Raw genomic sequence first — 22,551 nt, forward strand, 5'->3', positions numbered from 1 at the left:
CCAGTAACTTATCGTAATGGTTAGCGCTCTCGCATTGTGGTGTGGAAACAGAGTTAAAGTTAAAGGCACCAATAAACTGCAAACAGTTACCAGAGAGTAATGAGCGACCCCGTTAATCTGCTAAACTCGGCATTCATCAAATTCCTCTCCAGGTTTTAATATTTGTCTGAAAGGCAGACTTAATTAAACGGTGCGTGCAAACAAGAAATAGCCCAGCAAACTGAACCCAGACACCTCAGCCACCACTTACAGCCCAATTCAGACTGGGACCCATTCCCAAAGGTTAGACACTCGCTTGCTGTGATTATTATAATAATAATCCTTGCATTTGATACAGCACTTTATCAGGTCATTGAGACGTCTCAACTGCTTCACAGAATATGTTGTAAAGTGGATTGACTGTATATTTTGTGGGTGAAACACGGAAGCCAATTGCACACAGCAGCGTCCCACAAACAGCCGTGGATTGAGTGACCAAATTATTATTTTTTCTTTTTTTAGGAGGGGTTATTACCCACTGAAAGTGATGCACCAATTGACTAACACCCGAGTTCCTACTTACTTCTAGGCAAACAAAGGTGTGGGGAGTAAGGAAACTTGCCTGAAGTTTTGCTCTGCCCAGGAATCAAACCCAGGTCCTATCACTTGCGAGACGAGCGCGCTAACTACTACCCTATGGGACTCCAAGATACATGGCTGAACTGCATTTGGGATGAACCTGCTGAGATTGGGACAGTCGGGGAGTGGAGAGGGAGGGGAGGAAGCTTTCAACTAATTTCTTATCCGAGCCCACGTTGGAGCCTAGAATCCTGTGGCTTAGTTTAATTTAATTAGAATGCTCTCATGTGGAACTTTGTCAAATCTTTCTCAAAGTTGGAATCAAGGACATGTCGGGGTGTGGCCCTGTTTGCTTTATCTGCACCATCTTCAAAGAAGCCAAATAGCGTTGCCAGCCGTGATCTTCCCCTTCTAAACACATGCTAGCTCCTTCTTATTAAGTTATTACTGTACTTGCATTTTCAACCAACTCCTTAGAATGGAATCCAATATTCATCCTCTTATTGATGTTCGTCCTGTGGGCCTGTCTTTGCTCGAGTCAGTGTGTGGTCCTCTCTAAATAGCCGGCCCGCACTCATCCACTTCCACTTTACCAAAAGGGATTCATTTCCCTTCAAAATCATAGTCTACAATTTTCCTCCCTTCTCTTATTTGAAGACCTAATTTCTCTACTCTAATCCCATTCCCCTGCTCTCTCCCATCGTGTCTGTGCTGGTGCTCGTTGGTAACCCGATCCCAACACCCCCCCCCCCCGAAAAAAGTCTACCCTTCATTTCACACATAGAGCAAGATTAATGCAGCCATTTTAAATCGGTGACCAGGTGACTCCAATTGGACAAGTACAGAAAAATGCATCAGTATAATAATAATATAATCCTTGCATTAGTATAGTGCACAGCAGTGTTCCACAAACAGATTTTTCTTGTGGGGGGAAGGATTATAATCCCCAGGAACAAACCGGCAATCGACTAACAACTGAATTCCTACTTACTGCTCGGTAAACAGTCACGTAGAGTAAGAAAACCTGCCTAAATTTTCGCCTGCCCGGTGAGGTGAGCGTGCTAACCACTATACTATGGGACTCCCAATAGTTGCAAATGCCAAGTTGCATTGTTCCCAATTAATCTCTACCTTAAGCAGTAGTTGGCCAGTCATTAGTCCATCCGTCACTTGTTAGTCTGTAGCAAATTCATGCTTGCAAACAGGAAATTTGTGCCAAGCCCTGGTCCCTCCTGTGGCTATGATGAAAAGTGTAATTGAGACGGTAGGAAGACTTTCGGTCTGTTCTCTGCGACTCACACGAACCTCTGTAAGATCTCCCTGTGAGCCCTACTGCTGACACTCACTGTGATTGATGGCTCAGGCGGTGGACATCAGCTCAGGGAAATGAACCCAAATCAATCTGGCTGGGCTCGGGCATTTCTGACAACGTGGACCGAAGGGGACAGGAATTCAACTTGTGAAGTCCTGTAGCTTAGTGTAGTGAGTTTGCCTCGCAAGCGATAGGTCCCTGGGCGGGGCAAAACCTTAGGCAAGTTTTCTTACTCCATACACCTCTCCTTACCTAGCAGTGAGTAGGAACCCTGTTGTTAGTCGATTGGCGGATTGCTTTCCAGGCGTAATAATCCCTTCAAAAAAGTATATAGATAATAATAATTTGGTCACTGAAAACGTGACTGTTTGTGGGACACTGCTGGGCGCAATTGCCTGCTGTGATTCACCCACAAAATATACAGTCAATTCACTTTCCAGTATATTCAGTGAAGCACTTTGAGACACCTCAAAGACGTGATACAGTGCTATATCAAATGCAAGGATTATTTTAACAAGGAAGTTCTGTAGATCTGTCTTCTCCACACTTTCCCCTCACATTTCCCAGCCTTATATTGGGTTCAATTATCCCTTAGACCTGGTGCCAATTACCACAACTCCATTCAAGCCTAAAACAAAAACAGAAGTGGCCGGTAACACTTAGCAGGTCAGGCAGCATCTATGGAGAAAGGAAAGTGAGTCAACGACCCTTCGTCAGAACATGACAAAATGTCATGAACCCAAAACGTTAACTCACTTTCCTCTCTCCATAGATGCTGCCCGACTTGCTGAGTGTTCCCGGCCGCTTCTGTTTTTGGACACGACTGTTTGTGGGACGCTGTTGTGTGCAATTGGCTGCCACAGTTCCACCACAAAATATACAGTCAATTCACTTTACAGTATATTCTGTGAAGCGCTTTGAAGCGTCTCAACAATGTGATAAGGTGCTGTATCAAATGCAATGATTATTATTATCATTATTATTATTATAGATGTCAGCTCAGCCTATTACTCTCTCACTGTTGTCTGCCTCCATGTGACTTTTAACACACAAGCAAGTCCCAGTCCAAATCCAATCAGCCTGACTCGATCTGTCACTCTCTCACCTCTGGGTCAAAAAGTTCTGCACTTGACCCCCGTCTTGGACCTTGAAGCTTGGACCAGACTGATGTGCTCGGGGATGGGGGGGTGGGACAGAGGTGTGCTTTGTCGGAAATGCCGCCCTTCCATTGAGCCAAGGTCCCCGTCTGCACCTTTTTAGGTGGACGTTAAAGATCCCGTGACACTATTGAAAAAGAGAAGGGAGTTTCTCTCTCTCTCTCTCTCTCTCTCAGTGTCCTGTCCGACAATCCCCCCAGATAAAATCAATCGTTCACCTCATTGGCTTTTTGCGGCACTTTGCTCTGTGCAAAGTGGCAGCTGCGCTTGCCTACAAAACACACGGTCACTACACTGTGGGACACTGTAGCAATACCCGGTGGCTGATCCCCACAGTCTCTGCCACAAGCGTATAATAATAATATAATAATAATCCTTGCATTTGATATAGCGCTTTTCACGTCGGGAGGACGTCCCAAAGCGCTTCACAGAACACACTGTAAAGTGAATTGACTGTATATTTGTGGGCGAACGCGGCAGCCAATTGCGCACAGCAATGTCCCACAAACAGTCGTAGATTGAAAATGACCAATTTATTATTGTTTTTTTGGTTTTTTGGAGGGATTATTATTAGGCTCTGTGTGGAGTAAGGAAACTTGCCCGAGGTTTCGCCCTCTGCCTGGAATTGAACTCAGGTCTCTCACTTGCAAAGCGAGTGCTCTAACCACTGAGCTACAGGACTCCAAGCGTACACATGGCTCTGGGTTTGGGGGAGAAAGCGGTGGACAGATTCCCAATTGACACAGATAAACATCTGCTCGAAACCACGCCAGTCAGGGACGGGAGCCAGTGCCAGGAAGGGACCATAAATCCAGGCTTATGTACTGCATTTGTCAGGGTGGGAGTCCATTACACTGCTCACTGCACCACCCAGGACAGGCTGAGCACTCAGTAAACCTAACTGTTCCCCATTGTAGTGAAACCCTGAGTAACTGAACAGAGACAGTGAAGCCCAGTTGTGAGCAACTTCTCACTGAGTTTCTTTAACGTCCAAACTCAACTCAATCAGCCAAAGGGTCTAGTTTTAGGGTAACGTTCCTATCAAATGGAGCTGTGATAATGGTTGCTCTGTAACTGGATTCTACTGGGTTTTTAAATACCACGACTACTACTAATGATAATCCTTGGATTTGATATAGCGGTTTATCACGTCGTTGAGACGTTTCAAAGCGCTTCACAGAAAATACTGTAATGTGGATTGACTGTATATTTTATGGGGAAATTGAAATAAATGTGGTCAAAATGTTGCAATTTCAATATCATCTCTTGTCTCTCTCTATCTATCTCTATCTCTCTGCCTCTCTGTCTCTATTTTGTCTCTGTCCCTCTCTCGATCTTTATCTCTGGCTCTTTGACTCTGTCTAGCTCTCTCCCTATCTCTGCCTCCACCTCCATCTCTCTATGTCTCTTTTTGCCCTCCATTTTTCTCTCCCTGCCTTTGGCACTTCTCTTTCTCTCTCTTGCTCGCTGCCTTTCTTTCTCTCTCCATCGTTTCTCGATCTTTCTCTCCAGGTCCCCGATTAAACCCTGGGTTATGAGCAATCTTTGATGGTGGAGTATGAGTGACCAAAACATTTAGGATTTATATATTTGATTTACTTGGGTCTCCGCCCAGTGACTCTCCGGCTCCTATCTTTACTTTAACTGTAAGCTCCACTTACCAGGGAGTGTGCCTTATCACGTCTTTGAGACGTCTCAAAGAGCTTCACATTATGTATTGTAAAGTGAATTGACTGCGTATTTTGTGGGCGAAACAACTATGAACGTTTTAACTGTGAACGAGGTTTAGACAGAAGGATGGGGGATATCGTTTATTTCTGAGTGTGGATTATCTTGAACAGGAGCACAACACGAATGTGCCGGGTGGAGGGGGGGCCACTAGGACTTTGTGGACACCCTGTACTATTGGTGCTGGGGGCCAGGCAGGAGAATGGCCTGTAAGCACACATACAGAGAGAGAGGGGAACCTCGGGCCCGGGAGGCTGAATGTGGTCTTGTCAATGCTGCCAGGCCCAGCCAGTGTTAATAATCATTAGCGAGCAGCTGAAAGGCTCCAAGACAAGCGAGCTGCAGGTTTCTGGCTGCTTTTCAGCCCCCGAATTAAGAGAGACGCGTTTGTATTGAATGTAAATTTCTGGGGTTGGAGGTAGGCCCAGGAGGTTTAGAATCCAGAGCAGGCCCGCGGTTGCCATGGCGACCGGTCCGCCGCCACTCCAAGCCAGCACGCGGGGGCATGAGAGGTTGCCGTGGTGACGGAAGGCCACTAAATAAGCCGAGCTGACGGCCTGGGTAAATACTCTGCCCCTTTTCCCCTTCACTGAGGCCAAGAAATGCAAACCCAACATGGCCGACTCCAACCAGTGACAGGGCCCTGAGGAGAGGAGTCGAACACACAATCGCTCCTTTACATCAGACTTTCTGATCTTTAACGCTCTTCTGCTCACAGTATTGGTGGCATTAAATACCCCTCAAACCTCCATCCACCCACCCCACATTTATGTCTGCTTTCAGCCATTCTAACCCCTGTTTCATTTAATCGGCCTTCTCTCTTTCGTCTGGCATTTTATTTGCCCTTGAAAGACTTGATCTTCGCTTCTTAGCCATCTGTATTCCTTATTGAACTCGTTGGCATCCCTTGTTAACATATTTGCACACATATCCTTTTGGGAGGACACCTGTGGGAGGACTCAGTGGGAGGACTCCTTTGGGAGGACTGCTGTTGGTGTCTCTACATCAATCTGTTAGACAGACACACAGAAGACATGTTGTCCTTATTAGCACTGAGGTATCTCTCTAGAAAGGTGTGTGACCTCTGTTTCTCCTTTGTTGCAGAATACCATGCATACCTTTTTGGGGCTTAACCAAAGCATTTTTAATAGATTTTTTAATATAGCTCATCAATGATAGGAGAGCCCCGATAAAAAAATATGCCCCTAACACTCCCCCAGGCAAGACCTTTCTAATGAGGTATACATCATGTCTTTACATCAATGGGTTATTGCGTTCCTAGTGGACAGACAGATATCTTTATTAGTATAATGATATCTTGTTAGAACTATATTTAATGTGCTAGAGAGGAGGGTGCATAAATGTTTATATGAGTGAGTATGTAAGTGTGAATGTGGGTTTGTAAGTGAGAGTGTGTAAGTGTGTATACTCCTCAATTGGTTTCTTCACTACACAAGGACACACTCTGTGGACTAATGTCAGACTAGTCTATGAGCTGAAAGTGCCAGACTTGGGTCCTGGCCAACAATTAAATCAGTCGCTCACTTCATGGCAGTTTGTGGAACTTTGCTGTTCCCAAATCGGTTGCTGCGTTCGCCTACAAAATATACAGTCACCACACTATGTACTAAAATCCTGTGAAGCACTTTGAGGTGTCTTGCTAAGGCGCTGTATCGAATGCAAGGATTATTGTTTTATGATGAAGTCCAGACTTATATGAGACTTGAACCAATAACCTGACCTCGAGGTGAGAGTGGGACCAACTGAGCCAGGCTGGAAGAGTGGGACTTGCCAAGAGAGAGAGAGAGAGCGAGAGAGAGAGAGAGAGAGGAACACACACTGCATTCTGTCTCACATTCTCCCCTCCCTAAATACCACCTCTTAATAAAGCCGTTTAGCAGCTTGATGAACTCACATTACTCTGCGTTGAAATGAAGTTGGTCAACTCATGAGGAGGTGAGGCGGGGGGTGGGAGGGGAGGAGTGTGGGGGAAGGGAGGAGAGAGGAAAGGACCCAGCATTTGGATACTTTCTCTGCCCCCTTCTCTCCCACTCCCTTCGCCCCTTGCTCCCTGCCTCCTTGATCTCTCCCCTCCCCTTGCTCTCCCACCCCCTCCTCCTCGCTCCCAGCACAGACAAACACTGCGTCTTCGAACCATTGCAATGCTAGAGTTGGCAGCAGTGACTGAGCAGAACAGACGAGAGCTATTTAAATCCATGAGGGAGGCAAATAGGTTTAACATTTGTTCAGAAAAGTGCACATTTCACAGTTCTTTTACCTTTACAACTGTTTCCTCTCTCACGTCTGGACTCTACAAGAAGTGGGGGGGCTGAGAAAATGTAACAAATAATAATAATAATACCAGTTCTTGCATTTGATATAGCGCCTTATCATGTCGTTGATAGGTCTCAAAGCGTTTCACAGAATACACTATAAAGTGGCAGCCGTTTGCACACAGTGACGTCCCACAAACAGCAATGGAACGAGTGACCAATTTTATTTGGGGGAATTGTTGGCCGGGACACCGGGAGAGAGAGAAACTCCCTTCTCTTTTGGAGTAATGCCTTAAGATCTTTAACGTCCACCTGAACAGGCAGACGGGACCTGGGTTTAACGTCTCTTCTGAAAGGCAGCATTTCTGACAATTCTGGCCAGAAATTGCTGGTGTGGGTGGTGGGGTGGGGGGGGGGTTAGGTGAGGGTTAGGGGGAACATGCCAGTGGGTAAAAGTGTTCAGAAATCTATCGCAAACTAAAAGGAGATCTTTCAGTTCTGGAATGTGTGTGAGATCGATGCCTACATTCTGTTATGTCTGTCCACGTTTTGCTTTGAACGTCATTTTACTGAGCTGTGAGTTTCGAGAGTTTTGACGTCGTGCTCCACCGCTGTCAATCGCTCTGGGACACTACCCTGTGTGAGGGACGCTGTATACACATATATTGTTGTTGTTGCGGAGTTTGTACGTAAGCGCGTGTGTGATTGAATGAGACAGTGACATAGGGGGAGAGGCAATTAGACCTGGCGTGGTGTGATCTTACCCCCTCCCACCAGAGCCACTGTCTCCCATCCCATTGTCGTCCCCCACCCACCCCACCCCACCCACCACCCAAACACTCTCATTCACTCATTCCTATCTTTTATCAAATCCCCCTCCACCCCGATAAAGGGGCAAAATGTGCACCATTGCATATTGCTGAGCCATGTGCTAATTATCACAAGTGTCGGGTTATGAAATGGCCCATTTTTCCACCCCATTCAACGTTCTGGCATAGAAACTGGCCACTTTCCACCCGCCTGGTGTTTCTTCCCCACAGGAGCCTGATGGTCTAATCCCCTCTCTCCTGCTCGCTTACTTACCCCTCACCCATTCGGCCACACTCTCTCCCCTTTTCAAGCATCTCATTCCCTTAGAAACATAGGAACAGGAAGAGGCCATTCAGCTGCCCGAGCCTGTTCTGCCATTCTACAAGATCTTGACTGATCTGTATCTCAACTCCAATCACCTGCCTTTGCCCCGTATCTGTTAAAATCCTGACCTAACAAATATCTATCCACCTCACTCTTGAAAATATGAATGGATCCAGCCATAATCCACAGCCTTTTATGGGAGAGTTCCAGATTCCCACTACCCTTTGAAAATAGTTCCCCAACTGAGGAAATAGTTAGCCAGGAGAATGGGTTACCTCTGGAGGGGGCATAGAGAATGGGTTAACTCACAGGCTCTCTCAACCTGCAAACCACTCACGTGGAATATTTTCATGTTCCCCCCTTTCGGAGCTCCATCCCACAGTCCCTTCGCCTTGCTCCCTCCCTTGCCTCCTTCAAGGCCCATCTCAAAACCCTCCTCTTCGACCACGTCTTTGGTCACCCTCTTACCCCCACCCTCCATGCCCTCCACCCATCCTGATCCCAACCCCCAGCTCAGGAGCAAATCCCTGACTGTCCAACGCCTTGAGCCGTCCTCTTGACGTGAAAGGCGCTGTGTAAATGGAATTTGTTATTGTGTTTTAACGCGACCACTTTTCTGTGTTCCTTCTGACCCTCCCTCCAACTTTACATCTCCATCTGTCTCAGTCACACCGAGAAACTGAAGAGAGAAAGAAAATGAGAGAGTGAGGGAGAAGCTAAAGAACGAGAGAGAGAGAGAGAGAGAGAGCAGTTTTTATCAGGTATAAACATCTTAAAGTGCTTTACCGTTCAATACATTGACTGTTGTTGATTTGTAGGCAAAATGCGGCAGCAAATGTGCACACAGCAAGGTCCCGCGCATGTACACAAACACACACATGCACATACACACAGCCTGAGAACAAGAGCTTAATCTGAGGGACTATTGGCCAGGACACTGGGAGAGAGAGAGAGAAACTCCCTTCTACTTTTCCAGACAGTGTTGCTGCTTTCCCCTAACCTGAACCGGCGCAGACTTGAACTCGGTTCAACGTCTCATCCAAAGGACGGCACCTCTGTCAATGCAGTGCTCTCTCTCTCTCTCTCTCCTCACCACTCTTCACATCCACACCTCCCTCCAGCATTAAACTGGAGTGTCAGGCTAGAGTGTAATTTTAAAGTGGCCCACGTGAGTTTTAAACCTTCAAGACGACTCAGAGATGAGAGTGCAAGCCACCGAGCCTCAGAGATAATAATAATAATAATAATAATAATAATCCTTGCATTTGATGTAGCGCCTTGAGATGTCTCGTGGATTGAATGACCAAATTATTATTTATTTATTTATTTATTTATTTACATAGACAGATACACAGAGGCTCGGCCTCTTGCTGTGTTTGTATAAGCAGTGAATCGCTGATGAGGAAGAATTCTTTACGGAACCATTTACGTGCTCCTAATACCAGCAGCAGCTTTAATAATTGAGATAAACACAAGGAATTTGCGGCTACATCCAGCGCCAAAGCGTCCTGCAAAAAGCTGCTAATTTATGCGCAGGGAGTGTTGAAATGAATGCCATCCTTTTTACATCTTGGGATCTGGGCTCATGTCCAACCCAGACACAGGCAAGAGAGAGAGAGAGAGAGAGCAGGCGAGACAGACAGAGAGAGAGATGGACAAAGAGGAAAGAGTTCAGGCGAGTGAGAGAGAAAGAGAAGGAGAGAGAACAGGCTAGAGAGAGAGAAAGAGAAGGAGTGAGAGAGACAGAGAGAAAGAGCAGGTGAGAGACACCGGGAGAGATAAACTCCCTTCTCTTTTCGAACAGGCAGACGGGACCTCGGTTTAACGTCTCATCCAAAGGACGGCACCTCCAACAACACAACACCCCCCACAACCCCCCGCGGTGCTGCATTGCAGTGACAGCTTAGACTATGTGATTCCATGTCCCTATGTGGGGGCTTGAACCCACAACTTTCTGACTCTGAGGCGAGAGAGCTACCGACTGAGCCGGGCTGACACACAATAACAGAAAGGCAGATCGAGGGCTTGGGAGAGAGCAATTCCAGCCCAGCTTTGTACCTGGTGTTGAAATGAACATCCGAGCCCTTGAAAGCCTACAGATAGCCGGGAGAACGAGTTAAACCCTGGCCCTTGGCAGGGTCCGAGAGCAGCTCCTGATAAATGTGATCAAGTGGGATTAGCAGGGCTCTCTGGCTGGCCATCCGTCCGTCCGTCCGTCCGCACACCCAACACCTCGCGCAGGCGATCAGGTTTTCTTTTAGATGATGACTACGATGATGAAGGTGAAAGTCAAAGCCCCCCTCAAGCGCACCAGGTTTTTCATTTAAAGTGGGATTGTTGGCCGCTTGTGGCTCAGACCTGACTTACACTCGCCGGAAGGTCCCGAGCTTGACGGGATGTAGAATAATGGAGACAGAGAGACATTGACCACCCCCCTCCCCCACTCACTCGTCGGGCAGGTAGACATTGTCTCCCACTCCATGGGGACAATAAGTCACAGGCCACTGGTGGGCTCAGGGAATGAGCATTCTCACGTAATAATAATAATAATCCTTGAATTTAATACAGCACCTAATCATATAGTTGAGATGTCCCGAAGCGTTTCACAGGATATATTGTAAAGTGGAGTTCCTGTGTCTTATTGCGGGTGAAACGCAGTCAATTATGCACAGCCGTGTCCCACAAACTGTTGTGCTTTGAGTGACCACATTTTTGGAGGGGAAGGATTATTACCCCCAGGAAGCGAGCCGCAAATCGACTAACAACCTGGTTCCTACTTACTGCTAGAGGCGTATGGAGTAAGGAAAGTTGCCTAAGGTTTCGCTCTGCCTGGGAATCAAACCCACGGCCCAATTCCCTCTCTCCCCCAAATAATCAAACCCCCACCGCCATTCTCCTTGAGCCGTGTCCCTTCACTATCGTGTTCTCTTTTAGGTCGTTCATTGTTTGGGTCTGGGGGGAGAATACTTAATGGGAACCTATTTTGCCCCATATTGAGCAGGCTGACACCCTAGGATGGGTCAGCCTCACTAGTAAAGAAACAGAAAAGGGGGATTTCAGTCGTGACTCATTTCTACCCCAAAATAATAACAATTCATCATTTAAAGAGGGTTCATGAGACAAGGGCGCCACCCAGTGGATAACTGTCTCAAAGCGCTTCACGGGAAATTGCTGTCAAGCGTAGTAACTGTTTATGTTACGCAAACAAGGCAGCCATTTACACACAACCAGTCTCCACAAACAGCCACAGAATGAATAAGCAGCTTATTGGGGGATATTCGACCACGGCAATGGGAGAAGGAAACTTCATTCTCTTTTGGAATTGTGTCAATGTTTCTTAAACGTCCACCTGAATAGGCAGCCTGAGCCTTGGAGTTACCGTCTTACCCCAGAGAAGTCTTCCTACAATGTGATGATGCAGTGTGCCCTCAGGATTGTACTGGGATGTCAGAGCGCAATTGGGGGGTCTGAACCCACAATTTTCTGACCCAGAGGCAAGAGTGCTACCAAGTGAGCCACCAGCACAAACATGATGGGGAGAGAGCAGGGAATGGGGTTAGAGTAGAGAGCTCCAGTGGGGAGCGAGCACCAGCACAGACACGATACACAGAGTGCCCTCCTACGTTGCTGTGAACATTCTACGATAGTGGAGACCTACAGTGTAGTGGTTAGAGCACTTGCCTCACAAGCAAGAGGATTAGGCAGAGCAAAACATTGGGCAAGTTTCCTTACTCCACACGTCTCTCTTTACCTAGTAGTAAATAGGAACCCAGTTGTTTGTCAATTGGTGGATCGATTTCCGGGTGTAATAATCTCTTCAAAAATAATAATAATAATTAATTCAGTAACTCAATCCACGGCTGTTTGTGGGGAAGCTGCTGTGCGCAATTGACTCCCGCGTTTCGCCCACAAAATATACAGTCAATTCACATTACAGTGAATTCTGTGAAGCGATTTGAGACGTCTCAAAGCACTTCACAGAATATATATAGCTGTGGTAAGGCACTATATTATTATTATCATATGCAGCACAGCTTGAGCGGCAGAGAGGAGGCAAGTGCCTAGTGTGAACATGAGGATCCTTTTGGGAATTCCATGCTCCGTCTCCTTTGAAACCACAGTTTAATAATTTAATTGAAACTATTTTCGTAAACAGGGTCAGCTACAGAGGGAGATGCTCGGAGTTCTCGCAGCGAGGCTGACAGGATGCTGTGTGTTTCCGTCTGAGACACGGACCCGAATTTTCTCTGGGATTATTTTCCACTTCCTCCATTTTCAATTTATTTTAACCCCTTATCTTCCAGGTTCAGTGCAATATTGGTACAGCCTCTGTCACTGGGCTCTCTCTACGGATATTTAATAAAAGTCACAGGTTTTTGTTTTTGGCAGCCGAGTGTCTGACTCATACGGAAACCCATCACCGTTGCTTAAGAGTCTCCAAACCCGATTGCGAATCCCATGCCTCCTACCTAGACTTGGAAATTCCAGAGATAGATTGTTGGAATGGAATGCCAATCTCTCTCTCTCTCTCTCCCTCTCCCTGGAGGGATGCATCCTGCTTACCTAAATCCGGAAAATATTAGGTGCAGGTTGGCAAGATTCAAGGCTTGGGGGACGCCAGAGTGTGTGTTGGGGTAACTGCTAGAGTCAGGAATAACCAACATTAGTGGGGAGAGAATTATATAAAAATTATGTCCACAAAATACACAGTCACTCCACCTTCCTGTGAAGCGCTTTGAGACGTCTCGAAGTCGTGTTAAGGCGCTGTATCAAATCCAAGGATTATTATTATAAATAACAGAATGTAAGAATTTTCCACGATTTAGCAAGAATTGGGAAATGGTTAAGGGCCGGAAGGCTAAGACCAGGTGGAATTCTTCAGCCCCGGAGCCTGGGATCGGAATGGCTGGCGTCTGTCCTGTGACACTATATGGCTCGATAGTAACTTTCAAAAGGGAGTTGGATATGTATTTGAAAAGGCAAAATTTGCAAGGCTTTGGGATAATCCTGTAGCTCAGTGGTTAGAGCACTCGCTTTGCAAGTGAGAGACCTGAGTTCAATTCCAGGCAGAGGGCGAAACCTTGGGCAAGTTTCCTTACTCCACACAGAGCTTAATAATAATCCCTCCAAAATTAATTAATTAATTAATCCTTGCATTTGATATAGCGCTTTTCACGTCAGGAGGACGTCCCAAAGCGCTTCACAGAACACACTGTAAAGTGAATTGACTGTATATTTGTGGGCGAACAATAATAAATTGGTCATTTTCAATCCACAACTGTTTGTGGGACATTGCTGTGCGCAATTGGCTGCCGCGTTTGCCCACAAATATACAGTCAATTCACTTTACAGTGTGTTCTGTGAAGCGCTTTGGGACGTCCTCCCGACGTGAAAAGCGCTATATTAAATGCAAGGATTATTATTATTATTATTAATAGCGGGGGAGTGGGATTAGCTAGTTGGTTGCTCTTTCAAAAAACTGGTACGATGGGCCGAATGGCCTCTTTCTGTGCTGTAAGATTCTATGGTTCTATAGAACTCCCGGATCTCTCTGGGAACCTGGTGTGGGATTACATGACCCAGGTGCCAGTGAGGGTTAGTGCGAAGATAACAAAGGATAACACGTAAATGGACTGGAGGAAGCAGTCCAGGATGTGCCCGATCCTGATCCACTCGTGCTTCAGTCCTTGCTCTTGGCTGCGCTGGTCCAGGTGTTGCTTTATACCTTCCACATCCTCTGCAATCTTTCTGAGCAGCGACTGGAGGGTGAGCAGTTGAGGTGAGCTGCAAAGCTCAGACGTGTGGTCCTCGCAACCTGTGGAAGGCAACAGCTGGTTAGACCAGAGTCAGTGTTAACCTCTGTTTACCAGCAGTAAGTAGGAACCCGGTTGTTAGTCGATTGGCAGATCTCTTTCTGTGGGTAATAAACCCCCCCACAAAAAAATGATAATAATTTGGTCACTCAATCCACGACTGTTTGTGGGACGCTGCTGTGCGCAATTGGCTGCCACGTTTCGCCCACAAAATACACAGTCACTACACTTTACAGTATATCCTACGAAGTGCTTTGAAACGTCTCAACAATGCGATAAGGCACTGTATCAAATGAAAGAATTATTATTATCATCATCCCTATACCTTGTACCCCTCACCTTGTTTGGCCACGCTGACGATGGGAATGTCAGTCGGCACCGACTGATATAACGGCTCCCTCACCCTCTGGCAGAACACCTTTGCCATGTAATGGAGAACTGTCACCCTGACCCACTTGGGAATGGCTCTGCTCTGGTTCGTCTTTTCGTGAACGATATTGATGATGAAGATGGTCTCTATCAGGCTGACTGCCATGAAGGTCAGACACACCACAAAGTAAATGGCTGGAAAGGGAGAAAGTAAACAGAAGGCGTCAGATTCTCACCCCCTTCCCGAGCAGCCAAACTCCAATTCCTTCTCGTCCCGGCCACTTCCCGTCTTTGGATGAGATGTTAAAATGAGGTTCCACCTGTGTCCTGTTCGGGTGGACGTTAAAGATCCCACAGCGCCCCTCGAAAAAAGAAGGGAGTTTCCCTCTCCCAATATCCCATCTGACCACTCCCCTATCCTCACCCCACCACCCCACCCGTGCGATAAAATTGATCATTCACTTCACGGCTGTTTAGCCGATGTTGCTGTGCATAAATAGACATCAACGTTCCTCGGTTTAACAGTTCGTTCCAAGTACAGCACGTCCGACAATGCAGCCGAGCTCCCCTCAGCACTGCAGCTTGGACAGTGAGTTAATAATAATAATCCTTGCATTTGATATAGCTTCTTATCATGTCTTAGAGACGTCTCAAAGCGCTTAACAGAAGATACTATAAAATGAATTGACTATATTTTGTGGGCGAAACGCGGCAGCCAATTGCGCACAGCAGTGTCCCACACAGTCGTGGAATGAGTGACCAAATTTTTTTTCTTTTAAAAGGGTTTATTATCCCCGGAAAGCGATCCGCCAATCGACTATCAACCGGGTTATTACCTACTGCTGGGTAAACAGAGACTTGTGGAGTAAGGAAACTTGCCTAAGGTTTTGCCTGCCCAGGAATCTAACTCTGGTCCTCTCACTTGCGACACAAGTGTGCTAACCACTACGCTACAGGAACTCTAAAGTTTAGCTGCTTGTCCCAAAGATGGTACCTCCAACACTTCAGTGGAGTGTCAGCTTGGACGATGAGTTGAAGGTTGATGGTGGTTCAGGGATCGTTGTCATACCTATTAATGGGGTGCCGGCAGAATTGTTGGGGAGCAGGTCTTTCACGATGAGCAGGAAGACTGAGTATCCGAGCATCAGCGTCATCTTGAACGACGCCCGGTCGAAGCTGTGGGTGGGAAGATAGAAGCTGAGGATGTCGGTTAGCATCAGGAAAGAGCTGGGAATCAGCAGGTTTACCACGTAGAAGAGAGGCCTTCGCTTCATCGTCAGCTGTAAAAGGGAACAAGAACATACAGCAGTTGAGAATAATAATAATAATAATAATAATAATAATAATCCTTGCATTTGATATAGCGCTTTTCACGTCTTCTAGACATCCCAAAGCGCTTCACAGAATATACTGTAAAGTGAATTGACTATATATTTGTGGGCGAACGCGGCAGCCAATTGCGCACAGCAATGTCCCACAAACAGAAGAGTCAGATTCTCAAATAATTATTATAATAATCCTTGCGTTTGATACAGCGCCTTGTCACATCATTGAGACGTCTCACGGCACTTCACAGGATACACTGTAAAGTGAATTGACTGTGTATTTTGTGGGCGAAACGTGGCATCCAATTGTATACATCAGTGTCCCACATACAATCGTGCATTGAGTGACCGTATTTTTTTTTGGAGGGATTATTACTAAGCAATCGGCCAATCAACTAACATTCGGGTTCCTACTCACTGTTAGGTAAACAAAATACACATTCAATCCATTTTAGAGTATATCCTGTGAAGCGCTTTGAGACGTGTAGAAGACATGAAAAAGCTTTATATCAAATGCAAGGATTAATTATAGGATTATAAATCAAGACCGGGATTATTTCACAATTCATCCCGTGGTGAACATTCAAACATAAAAGTAGTTTACCTCCAGGGATACAATATCATAGCTTTGTCCATCTACAGAAAGGCTTCCTTCTACAGCGTTCACTTTGATTAATTCCCACTCTCCTTTTGTTTGAATAATCTTTTGGGATATTGACGTGATATCCTCTGAAGTCTGTTCGAGATGTATTTTGAGGTCAGTGTCTGCAAGGCAAACGTTTTGGGTTAAACCAAGCTGCGCGGCTCATTCAGAGACTTCCTGTGGCTAATTTTAGCAACTAATACGCGCTATTTCTAAACAGATTTCTTATCGAGTTTCTAAAGCATCGAATGCACTGAAGAATGGGTTGGTTGCTTCCCATTTTTGATAATCTTCACATTTGGCATATTGCCTTATCACATCGTCAAAACGTCTCAAAGGGCTTCATGTGTAGTGACTGTATATTTTGTAGGCAAAAACGGCAATTAATTTGTGCACACTACGATGTCCAACAAACAGCCCTGAAGTGAATGAATATAGATTTAGGGGGGATGGACAGCCAGGATACTGGGAGAAACATCATCCTTAGTGATAGTGCTATCTTTCAGATGAGACATTAACTGAGACGTCAGTGTTTCAGGGGAATTTTAGCTTGAAAGCACCTCAAGCACACTCATGTCAAGGCTAGTTCGGTTGAAATAGATACCAACAACACAACTTGCATTTACATTGCATCCAGTAGCAGAGGTTATGCAATAGGCAAGTTTCCTTACCCCACACACCTCTGTTTACCTAGCAGTGAGTAGGAACCCAGCTGTTAGTCGATCGGTGGATCGCTTTTCCGGGGGTAATAATCCCATGAAAAAAATGTTGTCACTTAATCCACGACTGTTTGCGAGACCTTGTGTGTAATTGGCTGCCGTGTTTCACCCACAAATATACGGTCAATTCACTTTATAGCACATTGATTCTGTAAAGCACTTTGAAACGTCTCAAATGCAAGGATTATTCTGATTATGTCCTTCAGGCAGGATAGTGTCTCAGAGGCGGGGTTGAACACTGAGCAAGGGAGAAGGGGGGGAGGGTGAAGTGACAATTGGATGGTTAAAGCGGTCAGCCTGAAAGTGGGATTTACAGATGGAGATATAATATTTCATGGTTCTTCACCGAAAAATGTGATGGACATGGCTGACAAGGAACACTTTTGAATGTCGAAGGGGAAGTATAGGATGTTGAGATTGCAGGAGCTGACAATTCGCAGAGGTTTTCCATAGATAATCTTCCCCGTGTAATGAACGTAGAGATACGGAGCCATTGGTGACTTATCCTCATCAACCCTGTTTCGGACAAAAAAAATTCCAAGTTAATGGTATCAAGCTTTCCCTCAATTTTTGCTCGTGGCTTATTGCTTACAGATGAAAGATGGTCACTTATACTTCAGCAAAGTGGGAATTGGATAGATATTTGAAGACATGGGGTGAGAGCAGGGAATGGGGTTAGAGTAGAGAGCTCCAGGGAGGGAGTGAGCACCAGCACAGTTAGTGTATTTTTTTTGCTGATGGAGTGATAAGAATTAATTGTAACTCATGGTGTAAAGCGAAGGGTGAAGAGCGAAGCGAGAATCTCCCCGTTTAATGGGGAAAATGTGACGCACAACCTGAACACGAGACTCGTTCACTGATTGAGAAAAGATTTCCTGAAGGGGACATTGATAATGTGGGCAGAGATTGCTACTTACATTTCAGTGATGAAGGTATCTGGGAGCCAGAGTTTGTCCACAGGAAGAGCCACGTACCGCTTTCCACCAAATTCTGATGGTTCCCACATCAGGAACTCGTGGAACCAGGTCTACCCGAATAAACATCCGTGTTACTATCATAATCCTCGCAATCCAAACAGCGGCAAGGAAACATGCATAAGGCTCCCCCCCACCTCCTCGGAATCGAACACAAGTCCTCTCGCTTGAGAGGCGAGCGCACTTACCACCATGTTACAAGTCTCCACAACCTCTAGTCATTGGGAGCAGAACAGTCAAAGAATCCTAATGCTCCCCTACAATTTATGTAGACTGACTAGCTATATTGTGATAAACCTTGATTCCAATACTCTAAGTTTCGAGTACATCTGTTGTTCAGCATCAACCGTGTAACCCAAGAACAGGACCAAGTTAACACTCATCTCCGTTGATCTCATCCTTATAGAATCCCCACCTGAGCGTCCGTCCATACAGTCCAGCTGTTTCTTAAACTAATCCCAGTGACGTGGCCTCAACCAACCAAGCTTCCTGTTCCCCTGTCCCAACTCTTGAATGCTGCTGTATAGAGAAGCATATCCTGGTGTCTGTTACTTGCTCTTTGCGCACTAACCCTGTGACTTTATGCCCTGCTGTCTGGGGCTATAAACTGATTCCTTTACCTGCTCAATCCATATGTACGTTGTTAGAGTCTCCTGTTTCTCATCCTTCAAAGAAAAAATAGGTATTAAAAGTCTGACGTTTACAAAGTCTGACGTTTATAAAGTTTGACGTTTACAAAGACTCCAATGCAATCCTACCACTCCCAGGATGGCGTGAAGGATGACGGTGAGGTTAATGTATAGAGGGCGGCTGAAATTCTGGACGGGCCGAATCGCACTACTTTCAAACACGTCTTCGAACGCCTTTAAGAAACGTATTCCATCCAAATCCGCAAGATTGGGGCGAGCGCAGTCACTGGGTCCTGGAGCGGAAATGCAGCAATTGTTCCAACAGCTTTCATAGGAACATAATAATCCTCGCATTTCTTTGATATAACAACTTATCACGTTGTTGAGAATGCTTCACAGAATATACTTTAAAATGAATTAACTTTATATTTTGTGGGCGAAATGCAACAGCCAATTGCACACAGCAGTGCCCTAAACCAGTCATGAATTGAGTAACCAAATAATAATTTATTTATGCCTTTCAGCTCCTCGAGCCTGTTCCACTATTCTATTAGATCATGGCAGACCTGTACCTCAACTCCATTTACCCACCTTTGCTCTATATCCCTTGATACCCTGACCTAACAAACATCTACCCACCTCAGTCTAGCACATTTGAATTGATCCGATTTCCACAGCTTTTTGGGGAGAGAGTTCCAGATTCCAACTAACTACCCTTTGTGTGAAAAAATGCTTTCTGATTTCACTCCTAAATGCCCTGGCTCTAATTTTAAGGTGATGCCCCCCTTGTTCTGGATTCCCCCACCTACCAGATACAATAGTTTCTCAGTATCTATCCTATCGAATCTCTTTATCATTTTAAACACCTCAGTTAGATCAACACCTCAGGACCATCTCAAGCTTTCAGAAGAGCACAAGAGAGGTTTAGTTGAAGAAGCCTTTTTTAGCCCAATGATCTCATCCGCAGGGCAGCGTCCCAGAGCGCTTGACAGTGGCGGAGCACGACGCCGAGCCAGGGGGAAGGGGAAGGTGACCGTAGGCACGATCGAAGGGCAAGGTCTTCAGGCGCGATCTGAAGATGGGGAAGGAAGGGATAAGGTGGAGATGGACCCCTGACCTCCCATCATTGTGCTGAGATGTTTCTTAAATGAGTCCCTATTTAATAAAAAAATAACAACCCTTGCATTTCATACAGAGCTTGTTGCGTCAAAACATCCCAAAGCGTTTCAGAGTTTCTTTTGCACAGTGTCGCGCTGTGTGTTTTATAAATTCAGCTCCCTTGGTTACTCTTAAACGTGGTGATGGGTTTCTGCACTTGTCAGACATCCGGCTGACCATAATAAAACTTCCAATATTTCCGGCCAAAATTCTTACCTTCCATCAAAGAAGCGACCATGACAGAGAGAAAGAAGGGGATCAGGCGATTGTTTGATCTGAGTCCTCCAACCTGCCTGGTTTCATCCATTGTCGGCAGCCAGTGTCGTTCAAGAGAAGGGGAGTGTGAGGCATTGCCAGCTCACAACCGCAGGTACCAACGTCCAACTCACTTCCTGAATGTTAAATTAACCCTTTGAACGTTCTCTTGCCTGGAAGCAGAATCTTCTGTCTACATACCAGGTTTATCCAATTGTATGTTTTCATTAACACGGAGCTTCTGTTTCATTAGGAGTCCAAATGCAAGTATTATTATTATTAATATTATTATTATCAACAATAATAATGCTTGCAATTAATATACCTCCTTAACATGTCGTTGAGACGTCTCAAAGCGCTTCACAGAATATACTGTAAGTCATTGACTGTGGATTTTGTGGGTGAATTGACAGTATTGTTGCCTTAAATCAGATGGAAAAACAAGCTATCATGTCAGCCTGGCTCTGTCAGTAGCGCTCTCGCCTCTGAGTCAGAAGGTTGTGGATTCAAGCTCTCCACATCAGGAACTTTGAACTGACATCTAGACCGACACGCCAATGCAGCATTAGGGGAGCGCTGCTTGATCAGAAATGCCGTCCTTCGGATGAGATATTAAACCAAGTTCCCAACTGTGCCTGTTCAGGTGGGTGTTAAACAGAAGCGAGCTTCTCTCTCCCGGTGTCACTTCATGACATTGGAGTGTCAGCCTGGACTACATGAGTTCCAAGTCCTGATGTGGGGATTGAACCCAAAACCATCTGACTCGGAGGTGAGAATGCTACCAACAGACCAGCAAAATTGGATAAGCAGAAAGATATTTACAACAAGGTTACATTTGTATAGCGTCTTTCACGTCAGGAGGACGTCCCAAGGCATTTCTATAGCATCTTTCACGCAGGATAGTGCCTCAGAGCGCTGACAGGACCCCAATCCTGGCACCACAAGACTCTGGACTCACTCTGAAAGAGTTATAACAAATGTACCCCACACCCTCACTCCCCTCTCCTCCCCTCCCTCCCACACACACACACACACAATGCCCAGTTGGCGCGAGAGTTTTGTGCTTTATTACATAGCAACTGAATATTGAACAAACATGGGACAAAATGACAAATTAAACTCCGTCTCCCCAGCTTGCAGCATTTATTTGCAGACTTGGCTCCAGGCTGTTTGAAAACCTTTCGTTTTTTTCAATCTTATCAGAGTAGAAAGCAATCAACCGCTTTCCGTCTCAACCTCCAGAAATATGCCACTTGTCTCTGCCTGGTGACCGAACTTCCCACCTTCAGTGTTGTTGTAACTGGAGCGGCTTCAGACGTCACTGACAGGCCTTTAGTTTGGGGAGATTTGCATATGGAGTCCTGTAGAGTAGTGGTTAGCGCCTCGCATGCCAGGGGACCCGGGTTTGATTCCCGGGTGGAGCGAAATCATTGGCAAGTTTCCTTACTCCACACGTCTCTGTTTGCCTAGCAGTAAGTAGGAACCTGGTTGTTAGTCGATTGGCGCCGGGCGCCACGAACCCATCAACCCCATTCTCGTTTGTCTCCACCTGTTCTCCAACAGATTGAATTCAACATCCTCATGTTCATATTCCCTGCACGGTCTTTCTCTGTGACCTCCTTTAACCCTTTTGACCCATGTGCTCCACGATGCAACACTCCCCCCCACCCCGCCCCCAGCATTGCTGTGGAGTGTCTAAGATGACACTCCAATGCAGAGCTGGGATTGCATTGCATTGTCGGAGGTGCTGTCCTTCAGATGAGACCTTAAACCAAGGTCCCGTCTGCCTGTTCAGATAGTCGTTAAAGATCCCATGGCATTACTTGAAAAGAGAAGGGAGATTCTGGCCAGTCAAGAAATGAATGATTTTGGTTCCTGCGATTGAAGATATTATTTTATAAGAACCTTTTTTCTCCAGCTTGTGTTTAAAGCTCGGACTTTAATCTGAGCCTATGTTTTGTCCTTTCTGAGCTATATTTTCCACTGTAGGAAAGATAGAGCCTCATCCCCTCAGCTCAATTTATGATGTGTTCTGACTTCATCTGTTTCATCTTACAACAGGAAATTAAAAACATCCAAATCCTCTTCGTTGTCCTGACTCTTTGCGTTGCCCTGGCAATCTCTAACTCTGTGTAATTTTGTTATATACAAGTCCTGTAGCTTAGTCCTGTAGTTCAGTGGTTAGAGCACTCGCCTCGCAAGCGAGAGGACCTGGGTTCGATTCCCGGGCAGGGCGAAACCTTGGGAAAGTTTCCTTACTTCACACGCCTCTGTTTACCTGCCAGCAAGTAGGAACCCGGGTGTTAGTCGATTGACGGATCGCTTTTCCGGGAATAATAATCCTTTAAGAAAAAATAATTTGGTCACTCAATCCACAACTATTTCAGTCTCTCTCTGTGTCTCTCCAAGTCTCTCTGTCTGTCTGTCTGTCTGTCCTACATGAAGGACTCCAGCTCCCATGACAAGCAGGAGACAGTGCCATACATTTGTTACAGAATATAGAT

At 45.8% G+C, this 22,551-nt stretch overlaps 1 protein-coding gene across 1 annotated transcript; it reads right to left on the bottom strand.

The window, feature by feature from the left end:
• Nucleotides 1–13,732: 13,732 nt before the first annotated feature.
• On the bottom strand, nt 13,733–20,099 carry LOC103187994 (5-hydroxytryptamine receptor 3A-like). The gene is made up of 9 exons (XM_007907777.1): nt 20,009–20,099; nt 18,764–18,927; nt 18,626–18,670; nt 17,949–18,058; nt 17,378–17,547; nt 16,274–16,434; nt 15,414–15,624; nt 14,315–14,539; nt 13,733–13,977 (listed from the first exon to the last, which is right to left on the bottom strand). Exons 1-9 carry the CDS (start codon nt 20,097–20,099, stop codon nt 13,733–13,735), a joined length of 1,422 nt encoding a protein of 473 aa, XP_007905968.1.
• Between the last annotated feature and the right edge of the window lie 2,452 nt (nt 20,100–22,551).

This window comes from Callorhinchus milii, unplaced genomic scaffold (assembly GCF_018977255.1).
Source record: "Callorhinchus milii isolate IMCB2004 unplaced genomic scaffold, IMCB_Cmil_1.0 Scaffold11, whole genome shotgun sequence".
In the NCBI taxonomy this organism is placed as follows: domain Eukaryota; kingdom Metazoa; phylum Chordata; class Chondrichthyes; order Chimaeriformes; family Callorhinchidae; genus Callorhinchus; species Callorhinchus milii.

Excerpts from the sequence above, each read along its gene's own strand:
- LOC103187994 (XM_007907777.1), bottom strand. The coding sequence starts at position 20,099 with ATGGATGAAACCAGGCAGGTTGGAGGACTCAGATCAAACAATCGCCTG. Across the intron at positions 18,671-18,763 it reads TTCACGCCATCCTGGGAGTG|GATGAGAAACAGGAGACTCT; the intron begins GTAGGATTGCAT and ends TTTTCTTTGAAG. Across the intron at positions 18,059-18,625 it reads CGTACATATGGATTGAGCAG|ACCTGGTTCCACGAGTTCCT; the intron begins GTAAAGGAATCA and ends TTATTCGGGTAG.